At 43.8% G+C, this 16,316-nt stretch overlaps 2 protein-coding genes across 5 annotated transcripts in view; both read left to right on the top strand.

Moving 5' to 3' along the window:
• LOC309553414 (phospholipid scramblase 3-like) overlaps positions 1–16,316 on the top strand; it is a 158,842-nt gene that overhangs the window by 30,059 nt on the left and 112,467 nt on the right. The window lies entirely within an intron of this gene.
• The window catches only part of LOC309553410 (phospholipid scramblase 1-like), an 814,575-nt gene that overhangs the window by 764,157 nt on the left and 34,102 nt on the right, over positions 1–16,316 (top strand). Inside the window, exons 1-4 of one of the 4 annotated variants that reach the window (XM_082254595.1) lie at positions 5,796–5,845; positions 6,860–6,887; positions 7,490–7,674; positions 15,579–15,740. The exons of 2 other annotated variants lie outside the window; for them this stretch is intronic. In XM_082254595.1, coding sequence (XP_082110721.1) covers positions 5,798–5,845; positions 6,860–6,887; positions 7,490–7,674; positions 15,579–15,740 — 423 coding nt within the window. In that variant the 5' untranslated portion in view covers positions 5,796–5,797. Of the gene's footprint in view, positions 1–5,795; positions 5,846–6,859; positions 6,888–7,489; positions 7,675–15,578; positions 15,741–16,316 lie in introns of those variants that run through there. One more of the 4 variants, XM_082254594.1, reaches the window with a different exon arrangement.

The raw sequence follows: 16,316 nt of genomic DNA, 5'->3' as shown, positions 1-16,316 counted from the left end.
TAACAATTTTCTATTTGAATGCATACATAAGCAGTTATCACTTTACCCCCATTCCGACCAGGGGGTATTTTGCGATTCGGCACTGCGTGACTTTAACGGACAATTGCGCGGTCGTGCGACGCTGTACCTAAACGAATTTGACGTCCTTTTTTTCCCCACAAACAGAGCTTTCTTTTGGTGGTATTTGATCACCTGTGCGATTTTTTGATCACGCGCTATAAACAAAAAAAGAGCGTCAATTTTGCAAAAATAACAATATTTTTCACATTTTTTTATATGAAATTCCCCCCCAAAAAAATGTAGAAATCAAAATTTTTTAACATTTTCGGCCAATTTGTTTTATGCTACCTATGTTTGGTAAAAAAAAATCGCAAAAAGCGTATTTTGATTGGTTTGCGCAAAAGTTATCGCGTTTACTAACAAAGGGAAAGATTTTTGTCATTTTTGTTGTTTTTTTTTTTAACGCGTAATGGCGGTGATCTGCGATTTTTTTTGCGGTACTGCGACATTGCGGCGGACAGATCGGACCCTTGACTGACATTTTTGACACTTTTGGGGTTACCAGTGACATTTCTACAGTAATCAGTGCTATATATATGCACTGTTACTGTAAAAATACACTGGTAGTTAAGGGGTTAACTTTATTTGGGAGGGAGGGGCTGTGTGTGTCCCTAGGGGCGTGCTTTCTACTGTGATTGGCTGTGGCTTGAGCTGTAAGGACACTGATCAACGGATCTACATAGTAGATCCGAGTGATCAGTGTTTTTACAGCGAGGAGAATGACAGGTGGCTTGTTTACACAAGCTGCCTGACATTCTCCCTCTCCCCCGCCGATCGCCGAGTGGCCGGCGGACGTTGGGTCCGCTGGTCACACGCGCGGGGGGGTCCGTGACCACGCGGGAGCGGGAGCGCGCCTCCAGGGGCGCGCGCTCGCTCCCTAGACCCTCACAAGCAAGCAACATAGCCCTACGTTAGTTTGCCTGTGAGGGGCTGACCGCCGACGTAGATAGTCGTGCGGCGGTCAGCAAGTGGTTAACCATTTTACCACCGGAGGATTTTCCTGCTGTACGTCTAGGCCACTTTTTGCGATACGGCACTTTGCGACTTTAACTGACAATTGCGCAGTCATGCAATGCCGTACCCAAACTAAATTTACGTCCTTTTTTCCCCCCAAACAGAGCTTTCTTTTGGTGGTATTTGATCACCTCTGCGCTTTTTTTTTTTTGAGATATTAATAAAAAAATGCGACAATTTTGAAGAAATAACAATATTTTTCTACTTTGACAGTTAAAAAATATCCAATATATTCAATTTTTCTCATATATTTAGGCCAAAATGTATTTAACTACATGTCTTTGACAAAAAATTCTCAATGAGCGTATTTTTAACCGCTTTAAGACCGGAAGATTTTACCCCATTCCTGACCAGGCCATATTTTGCGATTCGGCACTGCGTTATTTTAATGGACAATTGCGCGGTCGTGCCTCACTGTACCCAAATTACATTTATGGCTTTTTCCCCCCACAAATATAGCTTTCTTTTGGTGGTATTTGATCACCTGTGCAATTTTTACAAAAAAAGAGCGACAATTTTGAAAAAATAACAATATTTTTCACATTTTCTTATATGAAATTCCCCCCCCCCCCCAAAAAAAAAATGTAAAAATCTAAATTTTTTAACATTTTAGGCCAATTTGTTTTATGCTACATATTTTTGGTAAAAAAAATCACAATAAGCGTATTTTGATTGGTTTGCGCAAAAGTTATCGCAGCTACTAACTACGGGAAATTTATGTCATTTTTATTGTGTTTTTTTTAACTAGTAATGGCGGCGATCTGCGATTTTTTTTTGCGGGACTGCGACATTGCGGCTGACAGATCGGACCCTTGACTGACATTTTTGACACTTTTGGGGGTACCAGTGACATTACTGCAGTAATCAGTGCTATAAATATGCACTGTTACTGTAAAAATGACACTGGCAGGGAAGGGGTTAACTTTTATTGGTGATCAAGGGGTTAATGTATGCCTGGTGCTTACTGGTGTGTGTGGGGGGAGGGGATTGTGTGACACAGACACAGATCGCAGGTTGAGCTATGCTGAATCCTGCAATCTGTCCCTGCCTGTCACAGAGAAGATCCGCCTGCTTTGTTTACACAAGCGGGCGGATCTCCACACTCGTTCCCCGACGATCGGGGAAGAGCGGCGGTGATCACCGCCTCTCCTCCCCTGCCCGACTCCCGCTGTGTCTCTCGACGTAGGTCTACATCGCCAGACCCAGCCGAGCTGCTCTGCTGCAGTAGCAGCAACTTGAGCTGTCTGCAAATGGTTAAACACAGTATATTATCACCGGGCAATGTTTAAACATTGAACCAAAAGGAAAATGTCCACCCATATCTTGTCACCGTAGAAGGGCAGACCCAATTTCAAACAGTTTTTTTTTTCATTTATTTAACAAAAAATAAATATAAAAAAACTCAGTGGTGATTAACCACTTGCCGACTGCCCCACGCAGAACTACTGCGGCTGGCGGCTCAGCTGCGCATAATCGCGTACATGTACATGATTACGTGCACGCGGTCTCGGCGGCGCACGCGTCACTGAAGCCGCGCTCCCTCTGTGATTAGACACAGCGGGAGCCAGACCACATGAGGAACGGGCGCGATCACCACCGGCCTCCCGCCATCTTCAGAGAAACTGATAGGAGAGCCGCCTGCGTACGTAAACAAACCAGGCGAGTCTTCTGTCAGACAGGCACAGTGAGATCGTCTGTCTCAGCTAAGCTGCAACCCAAATCTCTGTGTGCCTGTCACAGAGCCCTCCCCCACACAGTTAGCAAGTACATTTAGGCGCACACTTAACCACTTGATCACCCCCCGTATTAACCCCTTCCCTGCCAGTGTCATTTATTCAGTAACAGAGCATAATATTTAGCACTGATTACTGTAGTAATGTCAAAAATGTCAGTTAAGGGTCCGATCTGTCTGCCGCAATGTCGCAGTCCTGCTAAATATCGCTGAGCGCCGCCATTACTAGTAAAAAAAAATGAAAATAAAAAGTCTAAAAATCTATCCCATAGTTTGTAAATGCTATAACTTTTGCGCAAACCAATTAAAATACGCTTTTTGGGATTTTTTTTAACCAAAAATATGTAGCTGAATACAGATTGGCCTTAACTGATAAAAAAATTTGATTTTTAATTTTTTTTTTTATTAGGAATGTTTTATAGCAGAATGTAGAAAATATTGGTGATTTTTTTTCAGAATTGTCGCTATTTTTTTGTTTATAGAGCAAAATCTAAAAACCGCAGAGGTGATCAAATACCACCAAAAGAAAGCTCTATTTGTGGAGAAAAAAAAGAACATGAATTGTTTTTGGGTATGGCATCGCACGACCGCGCATTTGTTAGTTAAAGTGACGCAGTGCCGAATCACAAAAAATTCCCTGATCAATAAGGGGGTAAAACCTTCCGGAGATGAAGTGTTTAAATACCACCAAAAGAAAACCCCATTTGTGTGAAAAAAATGAAACAAAATTTCATCTGGGTACAGTGTTGCATGATCGCAATGATTTGTCATTCAAAATGCAACAGCGCTAAAAGCTGAAAATTAGCCTGAGCAGGAAGGGGGTGAAAGTGCCCGGTATTGAAGGGGTTAAAGGTCAGTACCATGTAATTCACAGTGTACGGGTCAAAAGTAACATAGAGTGCAGAGGTCATTGTTGTGTAAAGTAGAGTATAGAGGCTAGTAATAAGTAACACAAAGTGCAGGGGTGAGGAGTGTGCAACACCGAATGCAAGGGTCAGGAGTAGGTAACTGAAGAGTTCCTGGGTTAGCAGTACGTAATGCAGAGGCCCGAGGTAATTAGTATGTAATGCAGAAGTCACGGTCAGGGGTCAGGCTTGGGACCAGCAGCTTTAGTAGTAGAGAGGCTCACCCCAACCATCTGGATAAGTACACAAGCAGATCACCATGGTGGATGAGGCTTGCTCACCAGAGGTGCGAGTCTAAGTACTAACGAGTGTTCACCAGAGCTCCTGATGGTGGAGATGGATTTTGCTGCATGTTAGTACTAGCTCACATTCCTCAGGATTAACCCCACCAGGAGGTGAGCAACCCAGTAGCAGATACAGCAGGTAGGGATCAAGCAGAAGTGTAGTCAAGGAACAAGTCAAAGGTCGGTAATGAGTGGTTAAGATCAGTGGCGGCTGGTGCACTGGGGGCGCAGAGGCACCACCCTCCATCCATGGATCCGGCCCATAATCTACATGCAGGGCGACGGATGCATGGATGCCAATGGGGTTTTTTTTTTCTGAAGCATGTGATTAGAGCCAGAGGCTCTAATAGGCTTCAGAAAAGGGTGGGCTTGGGGTGTAGAGCACTGCGCCCCGAGCCCACCCAGTTGTGTGACAATAGCGAATGAATAGTGAATGACCCGTTTCCCGATTGGCCGAAAGGGGAAGCCATGCCATTGGCCAAGGTGGAGGAGGGAGGACTCGAGGAGATGCAGGGGACTGAGGAGAAGCCGTCGCTGCTGCCTGTCTGCCCTTCACGGTGAGTGAGCCGGCGACCGGAGGGGGGGGTAGGGTGTGCGGGCTGGTGTAGTCCGGGGGGTATGGTGTGGTCCGTCTGACGCCTCCCCCCTCCCCGGCCCATGGAGCACCAGCTTCCACTGGTTAAGATTAAGCAGAAGTGTAGTTAAGGAACAAGCCAAAGATCAGTAATGAGTAGTTTCAGAGTGGGATCGGATCAAGCAAAAGCATAGTCAAGGAACAAGCCAAAGGTCAGCAATGAGTAGTTGCAGAGTGGGATCAAGCAGAAGAGTAGACAAGCCAAAGGAGATAGTGGAGATAAGGACAGCCACAGGTGTGTAAAATAACAAGATATCGGCTGGAGAGAGCAAAATAATCTGGTAAACAGGAAATGTGTGACATGGCTTAAATCAGGGAGCTCATGGAAAGAGAAAGCAAGCAAGTCAAATTTCACCAGAAATAAGAGACAAGGCAAGATTGAAGAGCGCAGGAAGAGCTACTGCAGAATATAACAGAGGTCATGAGTTCAGATCCCAATCCCGATAGCAGAACTCTGAGGTCAGTAGTATGTTATGCAGATTTCAAAGGTCATGTGTATCTAATCCAGAGTTCAAAGGTCAGTAGTAAGAAACGTAGAGGTAGGTAGAATTTATTGCACAGTGCAGGAATCAGGGGCCGAATTCTCCCTTACAAGCCGAATTCCCCCTCTTCCAGTATGAACATCTACCGACCTAAATTTCCCTCAGCACAAATATCTCTCTTTGTAAAACTCACTCACCAGATCTCAGCAGTACCTGTGAAGAAAGTCCTCCCCCAGCTGGTACCATGGAGGAGTCTAGGACTTTTCTCAGCTCTACAATGCTTGATCTGAGGCATGAGAGTCATCAGATGAGGGAAGAAGTGGGTGGCAAGGTTACAATTTACCTGTCAAATTGATGAGTAGATTGTGATTACCGGTTGCCGATTCCTGCCTCGGATCTCTTCTTTAAATTGAAGCTTTCATCTTTAATAAATAAAGCTGGCCACTATTCAGAGAAGTATGTGAGAGGCCGGCATTTGGGATACTTCTTTATCATTTGGTGCCCAAATTGAACCAAAATGTGTTTTTCTTTTCTTTTTGGCAGTGTGTTGGGTCTGTATGGACGTCTTTGTTCCCTGAGTATTTTGTATCCCATACTTCTTGTGCACCAGGGCATTGCTGTAATCATATCACCCTGGCAGTGTAACCTTTAAAACTATTGATCTTTATTATATATTGCAGGGTATTATGGCCGGATTTCCTGTTACTCCACCCGGACTGGAATATCTTCATCAGGTGAGCTATGTAAAGTGTACCTGTCTGGAAGGCAGCTTACACCCCAGACACTGAATCTGGGCCAACAACTGGTTTGTATAGGAAATCTTTAATGTGGAACTCCAGCCAAACCTGGATGTTGTGGGATAAGGTCAGAGCCTCTGTCAGGCAGGATTTTAGTATTGGCTGTGTCTCTGAGAAAATATATCACTCGGGGATTATAAGCTTTGACCTACTGACCCAATGGAATCCTAATTCTCCAACTTCCCCACTTCCACATCCCACTTCCTATCCCCGTGCCACATATACCTATCTCCCCACCCTGGCTTCCATTCCATCACCCTAGGCACCCATCTACTCAACCCTAACACCCACCCATCACCCCAGGCTCCTATCCCATCACCAAAGGCACTCATCTACTCAACCCTGACACCCATCCATCACTCCAGATTCCTATTCCATCAAACCAGACTCCCATCACCCTCATCATCCTTATACGCAATTCTGACACCCATCCATCACCCCAGAATCCCATTACCCGGCACCCATCTACTCATCCCTGACATCCATCCATCATCCCAGGCTCTCATCCTATCACCCTGGGCACCCATCTAATGAACCCTGACACCCATCAATCACCCCAGACTCACATCCCATTACCCTAGGCACCCATCTACTTACCCCTGACACCTATCTATCATCCCAGATCCCATTCCATCAGCCTAGACACCCATCTACTCAATCCTGACACCCATCCACCACCCCGGACCTCTATCTCATCACCCGGTCCCTAGGCACCCATCCATCATCCCAGACTTCCATCCTATTACCCTAGGCACCCATCTACTTAACCCTGACACCCATTCTTCACCCCAAGCACCTCCCAACTCATCCCAGTAATTCCTCCTCTCAGGATTTCTTTGGCACCCCTCTATTTGCCCCAGACACCTGTTAGACATGGAGGTATTGATGAATATGGGAATGTTAGTTATGGTATTTAGGAATATGCTGTCTCATCTCTGCTCTGTTTAATAGGTCAATGGACTCTCTGTGAAAGAGACAAGTAAGTTCTGTTATTGCTTCTTTGTAAAACTCAAATATTTCCACCTTCCACCATTCCTTCATTTGCCCCCAGGGTGTCCATTAGTCTTTCACTAATTATCAGAATCGTCTATAAGTGTGGCCAGTTTTTACTTCTTATCTTCAATAAAATGATAAGTTTACTGGAGAACCATTCCTGCTGCTCTTATTGGCAGAGCCAATTAGATCTCCAGATAAAACCCATTAACAATTTTGTCTTAAATGGAATACAATGTGATTTTGTACATTGCTTTATGTATTATGGTCAGATCTATATTTTTCTCTTTTAAAGTAAGAAATGTTTCACAATAACATTTTATATTTTATATTTCTATACCCAGCTAGCAGGTGGAGCTGTAGTCTACATTGCTTACTTAGCTCCACCTACCAATAAGATGTATTACCAGAAAAGGACATAACATTTGCTCTAATCTTTGTATCTTCAGATATCTGGATTCCAGAAATAATAGAAGTGTAGTTATATTGAAGAGGAGATGGATGTAGAATAATTTTGTCTATTTTTGCAGAATCCCAGAGATGTTTTACCTCGTACACTAAATTCTTCTTATAATTCTGTAATTTCAGGGAAAAGTGTGTTCCAGAATCATAGTACATATGATTTGTTTGGCATCGATGGCCAACTTGTGTACCAAGCCACTGAGAAGCGGAAGTTTTTTGGTCCTCAAATGGATTTAAGAGTTACCAACACCAAAGGATATAATGTCCTCAACCTTCTTGTGCCTTTAAAGTGGTGTAGCTTGGAGACAAAGGTATGAAAGGCTGATTAACTATACAGTGAGGACTGTATTGAGCGAAAACCCGATAAGTAGCATTGATTGTAAGCTCCATGTCTAGGTCCATTTTGTATATGCTACAACCCTATAATAACATACAAGACATGGACTTCTAGGATTAGTTGTATACACTTACTTCCACTGGGCCAGGGGGTTCCATACATTTTATATGTGTGTAGGGGCCCCATTAAAAATCCATACCAGACCCCTACCTAGTAGAAGGCCCTGGTATGAATTTTGAGAACCCACGTCATTTTTTTTTTTTTTTTTAGTCTGCTGTGCATGTTGCCTGGTATGTTTCACAAAGGGGGCACATGTTTGTTGCCCCCCCCCCTTTTCTGGCCACCAAGGTTTTGTGCATTGACAGGCATATGGATTTTGATTAAAGGCATGGATCTCTAGGACCGGTAGGATACAAGGCATGGCCCTTAAGAACTGGTGAGATACAAGGCTTGACCCTCTAGGACTGGTGAGATACAAGGTTTGACCCTCTAGGACTGGTGAGATACAAGGCTTGACCCTCTAGGACTGGTGAGATACAAGGCTTGACCCTCTAGGACTGGTGAGATACAAGGTTTGACCCTCTAGGACTGGTGAGATACAAGGCTTGACCCTCTAGGACTGGTGAGATACAAGGCTTGACCCTCTAGGACTGGTGAGATACAAGGCTTGACCCTCTAGGACTGGTGAGATACAAGGCTTGACCCTCTAGGACTGGTGAGATACAAGGTTTGACCCTCTGGGACTGGTGAGATACAAGACATGGCCTTCTAGGAATGGTGAGAAACAAAGGCTTGACCCTCTAGGACTGGTGGGATACAGGGCATGGACCTCTAGTACTGGTGAGATTCAAGGCATGGCCCTCTAGGACTGGTGAGATACAAGGCTTGACCCTCCAGGATATTAAATGCGCTAATGGGAGGAAGGAATCTAATGGGAGACCTACCATTTGTTGGACATATGATATCCGGTATCACATCCTTTGAAAATTAATGCATAAAAAAAAAAACGAACTATAGAAATGAGGACTTTACCAGTGCCACATGCTTGTATAAAAGAGTCAATGTTTTATTACAAATATTAAAAACATATATGACGTTTTAAGAAGACAACAGTGTAATGTAATGTAAACATTGCAAGTACATAAAAAACACATATATTATCACTCTTCATTCCCATCAGCTTTGGGTGATGGAATGCTTGCTGTGACTTTGACGTGTTTCACTGGGTCCATGCCTGCTTAATCAGGAAGATAGCAACAGTCAAGCTCTATAATAGTAAGAAATACAATCATCAAGACAATAGTATAATAAAAAATTTCCAATACAGGTTTATTCTCCCAATTGGGAAACAAATAATATTATGGAGCAGGCTTGAGCTCCTGAGGATGCATTGGACGCGAAAGCTTGTTATCTCAAACACCTAAGGTCCCAGCCATCACTTTTCATTTTAGTGGTGGCCATATATGTGAGTTCTTTTTTTCAGTTCTTTTTTACCGTTGTTCGATTTTATATTCTATATACACTGTTTTTGTATCAGTGTTACTGAATATTTTATTGTATATTTTTTTTAAATATAGTATTTTTACTTCATACTACACCATGAGCCTCTCCCATTTTTTAAAATAATTTAATCCTTCCATGACGTGCTGAGTCAATCTACGCATTGGAGGTTCTCTTTGAGGCTGGAGGTTGCTGACTACATTGATGTCCCAAAAGATCTGGAGACTGGTCGCATAACACACGTTTGCTGTCCTATAATTATAGCATTATGATCTGGTGAGTTTGCATTTCACTTATTTTCGTTGGTGGAGAGATAATTATCCTGTTCATCGTGACATCCATATGTTCACTGGATTGCACCTATTGAATGTCGTCACATTTAATTTTATGAACTTTATCACCAGAGACATTTCATCAATTTGAATACATTTTTTTTTAATTTGTTTCTTTTTGTTTATTTATTTTAGCGCTGCAAATTTCTTTTTATTGCTGTCATTTTGTGTATGTATATTTCACACTTTTTTTGCTAGCTGCTTTTTATCTTATTAGCATGGATTCACACTTTTTTTTCTCCTGAGAAGTGCCAGTTCTATCAGTCTTCGGTCCATTACCTGGGCCACATCGTGTCTGCAGAAGGGGTGGCCACCGACCCGGACAAGCTGGATGCTGTCGCCTCCTGGCCAAGACCTACAAATGTGACCGAACTTCGGTCGTTCCTGGGCTTTTGCTTCTAATACAGGAGGTTTGTGGAGAGGTTCGCCAAGATTGCCCAACCCCTCAATGAGTTACTAAAGAACGAAGAAGATGACGTTTCTGAACTGATCAAGCCGGTGAATTCCACCATGGGAACCTGGAAGGGTAAGGAGTCCATCCAGGATCAGTGGACCCCAGAATGTGAAGAGGCCTTCATTCAGTTGAAAAAGAATCTAACCACTGCCATTGTGTTGGCCTACGCAAACCCCACAAAACCATGTGAACTACATGTCGATGCCAGCCGAGATGGGCTGGGTGGGGTACCAGGAGCATGAGGGTCACCTGCAACCCATCGCTTACGTTACCAGGAGTCTGCTACCTGCTGAAAGGAATTATCCTACCCACAAACTTGAATTCCTGGCCTTAAAGTGGGCAGTGGTCGACAAACTGAAAGATTACCTGTACGGAGCTGAATTCATAGTCAAGACGGATAATAATCCACTTACCTATCTGTTGACTATAGTCTAGCTGGATGCCACAGGACATAGATGGTTGGCCGCCCTCTCTAGCTTTAAGTTCAGCCTGAAGTATCGGCCAGGAGTTGAGAACAGGGATGCAAACACCCTATCCAGAAGGTTGCATGCACCACACGAACCTGATGAAGATGATGAAGAATGGACCCACTTGGCTCCAGAAGGGGTGTGTGCCCTATATCAGGGAACTAAACTTTGATCCAGAGGAGGATCAAGAGCCGAAGAGATTGGGGTTTCGGCTGTTGGAGTACCCAAATGCTATTGCGGGGTGACCCAAGTTGAAGGGGAAGATTTACCCCGGCTGTCCAAAAGGGACTTGAGGAAGGAGCAGCTGGGAGACCCTCTGGGAAAGCTTCTTATGAAAACCTTGGAGATCCAGCGCCCTGAGTTACTCCTAACAGACTCTCCTCAAGGGGCCCGTCTGTTGCATAGAGAATGGAGCAGCTAAATACAGGGAGAGAGTCCTGGCTGCTCTTCATGATAATCATGGTCATCTGGGACCTGGAAGAACTTTTCAGCTTGTCAGAGACAGGTTCTACTGGCCCTGTATGAGGGCCGAAGTTGAAGGATACTGTCATTCTTGTGTTCGATGCATACAAAGGAAGACCCTGCCACGTCAAGCAGCCCCAATGGGCCATCTGCAAAGCCAGGAATCCATGGAACTGGTGTGCATTGATTTCCTTTGCCTAGAACCTGATCTGAGTGGTCAAGGGAATGTCCTTATGGTAACAGACCACTTTACCAGATACGCCCAAGCATTCCCAACAAAGGAACAGAAGGCCTCAATGGTAGCCAAAGTTCTTGTAGAGAAGTTCTTTGTACACTATGGGTTACCACAACGCCTCCATTCAGATCAGGGAAGAGACTTTGAAAGCAGACTGATAAAGAGACTGTTAGATCTGTTAGGCATCCAAAAGATTAGAACTACTCCCTACCACCCCCAAGGAGATGCCCAGCCTGAACGATTTAACAGGACTCTTAGACATGTTGGGGACTTTGAGCTCAGAGAAGAAACAGCATTGGGGCAAACATGTAGCTGCCATTGTGCATGCCTACAACAGTACTGTCAGTGATGATACTGGATATTCCCCATATCTTTTAATGTTTGGATGGAAGATTGGTTGCCAGTGGACTTGGCTTTTGGCATCTCGCCTGATCACACCTCATCAGCATCGCACAAGGGATATGTGGACAGATTGAGGAAGAGTCTAAAAACGGCCTATGATAAAGCTCAAGCAACATCTGATCAATGGGGGCTGAGGAATAAAAGGAATTTAGACTTAAAATTTTGGATCCAAGACTTGCAGCCTGGGGACAGGGTACTGTTGAGGAATTTGGGTGTCCCTGGAAAACACAAGTTGGCAGACCGATGGAAGTCCCAACCTTATGTCATCTGCAAGCAGCTACCAAACCTTCCTGTGTATCAAATTCGGCCTGAAGGAAGTGTGGGTCCAATAAAGACTTGGCATAGGAACCATCTACTACCTCTCTCTGAAGCAGTTTGCATGCCTCCTGTCGTAGATTAGTCAGAGTCCTCTTCGACTTCTCACATGTTCAGACCAGTCACCGGGTCTCAGTCGACACTCCCAGATATGAGGGATGGAGATTCTCCAATCGAACATCTAGAAGATGAAGAGGAGGTACCTGATTGGATGTTTTCATCTCAGTTACCAGAACCCACAACTGCCTCCCTGTCTTCATCCGAGCCGGTTGAAAGAGGAACCCTTCGGGCAGAAGCCCCCGAATTCGTACCTTTTCACATGCTTTCAGAAGAAGCAGCTGATGATGAAGATCCTGAGGAGGAGGTTGCACCTTTCTCTGAAGAAGAATTAACCGCTCTTGGAACCCAGAGTCCTGTGTGTTGGAACATGAGGAAGAGGCCCTTGAAGAATCCCCTGAAGCGAATGATTCTAGTACCTTTGAGATTGTGACTCCCAAAGAACAGAAGGAAAGAAGAGTCATCCACCCACCCAAAAGACTGACTTATGACCAATTGGGTGAATGCTCGGAAGAAGCTATCCTTACTTCCAAACTAAGTCTTGATCAGTCTAGTTCTTCCACCGCAAATTTGGTGGAGGACAACCCTAGCTCACCCCCAGGCACATCTGTACAAGCCACTCAAGTGTCGGGGGTTTGTGAACAGAATCACCCCCCCGACAATTGGTGGGATGTTCCTTTGTCGAACCTGTGTTGTAATATGCAGTTGTTGAGTTTGAACTCTGCTTATAAAAGGGAAGATGATTCACTGTTATGCACATGTTAATGTTTTTTTTTGTGTGTATTGCCAACATATGTACCGGAGTACATGCTGTTATCCTCTTTGGGGACCAAAGTTACTCAAGTGGGGGGAGTGTGTAGCTGGGTTTTCCCCTTTACATTGTGCATAAGAAGACTGTATGACCTTTTGTAGGAACTCGGCTCCATCTAGTGGCCAAAATGCCACATTGCAGCTGCTCTGTGATTTCCTGTCAGGGATTTAATTTAACCAAATTATCCACAATTCCCTTGGAGTACCAGGGTGCATTGCCCCACCGCACAGCCTGCTGGGGGAAGCTTGATAAAGGAAGGGAGGAGCCAGGTTTGCTCTCTTGGAATCGATATCCTGGACAAGCAAGATCTCAGCGCTGTGGCCTAAAGCAGTTGACTAGGCCTGAGGCCCGGGCCCGAAGTGGCTAAGCGAGAGTGTTCCACCCTTAGTAAAAGGGTGGCCCAGTCGATGCTTTACAGAGATTGGAATTGCTCACCATCCACATCTAGGTGCCGTAGGACGCAGATCAGAGACTGAGACAATGGAAGAGAGTTCCCGGGACGCTGCCCCACTGGTGAGAGGGCACCTGCCCAAAACTGACTTTATCTACCAAAGAAGTAACTTTAATCAGAGATAGCCTTAGTATAACAGAAGGCATTAAACCCCGGTGGCCCAGTATACCGCCCCAAGAGATTCATAGGCAAACATCCGTACCTGTATAAGAGCCATCCAAGGCCTTCCTCTCCCACAGAAGTTTTACCGCCAAACTGCACAGACACCCCGCGGTGACTATTAACTGTTTGCTGCCATTCTCTCTCTTGATCATCCATCCCCAATGTGGAGTACAAAAACCGTGCACCACCGTTGCTAGCGAAGATCTTGAGAAGAAAGAAAAGAACTGTGTGTGTGGGAACTCAGATAGGCCTACCTGTCTGGTACTGTGTCTAGCATTTATTATATATGAATGTGGGGTATTTTTATTTTTCTAAGTTGGTACACAAAATCCCTTAAAGAGCCATATTTCATTGTATCACATTTGTTTCATTCTGATACATAGTAAATTCATCTTTAATCTAACACAATCCTGTGTGTTGTCCCATTGTGTCACCCAGAAGGACTGCAGCTGGAGAAAGGTAACAAGTCATTATTATTTGTTGAAGTGTTGTACTCTAAATTGTGTTCTCCTGTAGCCATTTGGTATTCCAGTCCTATTCTGGGTCAGTTGTGCCTAGGGAGGGTTTGAGCCAATTCTGTGGGTTGTTAGGCAGGACGTAGACCCAATACTCTAATCAGCAGCTCCTTTGGGGGTGGTGCTACAATAACATACTGTACTTTGCATGTAAAACAATCATAAACAAAATGATACACACAACCGCCTACTGTAGACTTTATGGAACAGATAGGTCAGCTCCTCCGAAGTTAGTCCACTCTGAATCCACATAAAGAAGTAAAAGGGGAACTCTCAACGAGACTAATACTGTGTCGTGTATAATACTGCTGGAAGTAAAGAGGGAAAAATGGTAGCGATGATATGGCACAGCACCAATAGAAGGGTATATCTACTAATCAAAAAGGACAATGATCTATCATCTCTATATTATAAGCGTCTACAGCAGCCTGTCAATAATGCTCTCAAGTAGTAATAATATCATTGGGGGCTCAAATTTTCCAAACTACACTCCAACTCTCCAATATTGTCTCAGAAAGACTACGATTGGTGGTTGTGTATATCATTTTGTTTATGATATTTTACATGCAAAGTACAGGTATGTAATATAATTTGCTCCCCAATAGGGAGAATAGACCTGTATTAGATATTTCTTATTATATCATTGTCTTGAGGATTGTATTGCTTACTATTGTAGAGCTTGACTGTTGCTATCTTCCTGATGAAGCAGCATGGACCCGTTAAATGTGTCAAAAACACGGCAAGCATCCATCCCCCAAGTCTGATGGGGATGATGAGTGATGATATATAAGAGTTTCTTATGTACTTGCAATGTTTACATCTAACACTGTTGTCTTCTTAAAACATCATATATGTTTTTAATATTTGTAATAAAACATTGACTCTTTAAACAAGCATGTGGTTCCGTTAAAGCTCTTTTCTATAGTTAGGTGTTTTTTGACCCTCTGGGACTCGTGAGATACAAGGCATGGTCCTTTTAGGACTGGTGAGATACAAGGCATGGTCCTTTATAACTGATGAGATACAAGACATGGCCCTCTAGGACTTGTGAGATACAAGATATGGCCCTCTAGGACTGATGACATTCAAGACATGACCCTCGGACGCTTTTCTCCATGGTCTTGCAAAATAGAAGATATTTACTTCTTGGACTGGTAAGACTGAAGACATGATCTTCTACAACTGGTGTTATATAGGTACGGTCCTCAAGGACTAGTTAGATATGATGTACGGGTAGCTAGTTGACCTTCAACAACTGGTGAGATAAGACCTGAAACATTAAAGCTGTGATGATAAAAGCCTTGGTCTTCTAAGATTACTTAGATATAAAGCAAAAACTTATAGAGCTGGTTATATCAAAGTCATGGACCTCTAGGACCAGTAGGAAAGAGCATATGGATTCCTAGGACTGATGATATACACGTTACAGGCCTCTAGGACTGTTGTGATACAACATATGGTCTAAGACTGGTGAAAACAAATGCACAGCTTTGTGGACTAAATGGACTGATGGAATATAAAACATGGTCATCTAGGTGGAGCTGGTTACAAGATTTTGTCTACTAAAGTTAGTTAGATATAAGATATGTTCCTTTAGGACTGATAATTAATGACAAGTAATGGACCCAGATAAACCTCCTGGACAGTCCAAGTACAGTTCTGGATATGGTGCCTAAACTCGTTAGACAACCTCTTGTGATAATGTATTATTATAGTTGCAGGTCTCCAGTTCCTCCGGGGAGCTCCTCGGCTACATAATCAAAAAGTGGACAAGTCTTACCTTAAGCTTCAACGTCTTGGATCCGTCGGGACTTGTTTGTCTTAAAGTGAAAGGTCCAGGATGGGGGGAAGGCTTCATGTCTGACACCCTTTATAAGGTCAGTCTATCAGCAAGTGTCAAATGCTTTTTTCTTTAGAAATAATAATTATAGAAAATATCATCGGGTTCCACTGCCACATGGTTGAGGTAAACATCTGCCACTGCTTCCTGCCCACTGTGGACTTTCATTGGTTTGTTGTCCGTTGAAAGGAGGAGAAATATCTTCACAATTAATTTTCCATACATGTTTGCTCCAGAATCATGACAGGCATCCACACAAATTTATCCATACACTGTGGTGCGAAGCTCGGCTCTCAATAAATCCATACCAAAGAGAACCAACATCATAGAAGAGAAAAAACCCTTTATGGCAGTGTGGCAGGATCTACAGTAGAATTTGCCTTTATCGCTTATACCCCAGTTAACTTCTGAACACTGAGGACATGGCTCATGCCCTGTGTCTTCATCCTCCATAGACATTATGCATTAGACTTCAGTCTCTCTCATCACCGTCTGCAGAGACGAGGACATTTTTCCAAATCACTGAAATAAAACTTGTTCAGAAACGATCAGTTAGCGCAAGGTGACAACCAACAGCAGCTAGTGGGCATGAGCTGTTCTGCAAGAGCTCTCT

Source organism: Pelophylax lessonae (assembly GCF_965119305.1).
Source record: "Pelophylax lessonae genome assembly, chromosome: 4".
NCBI lineage: Eukaryota > Metazoa > Chordata > Amphibia > Anura > Ranidae > Pelophylax > Pelophylax lessonae.
This window is presented reverse-complemented; position numbering and strand designations above follow the sequence as displayed.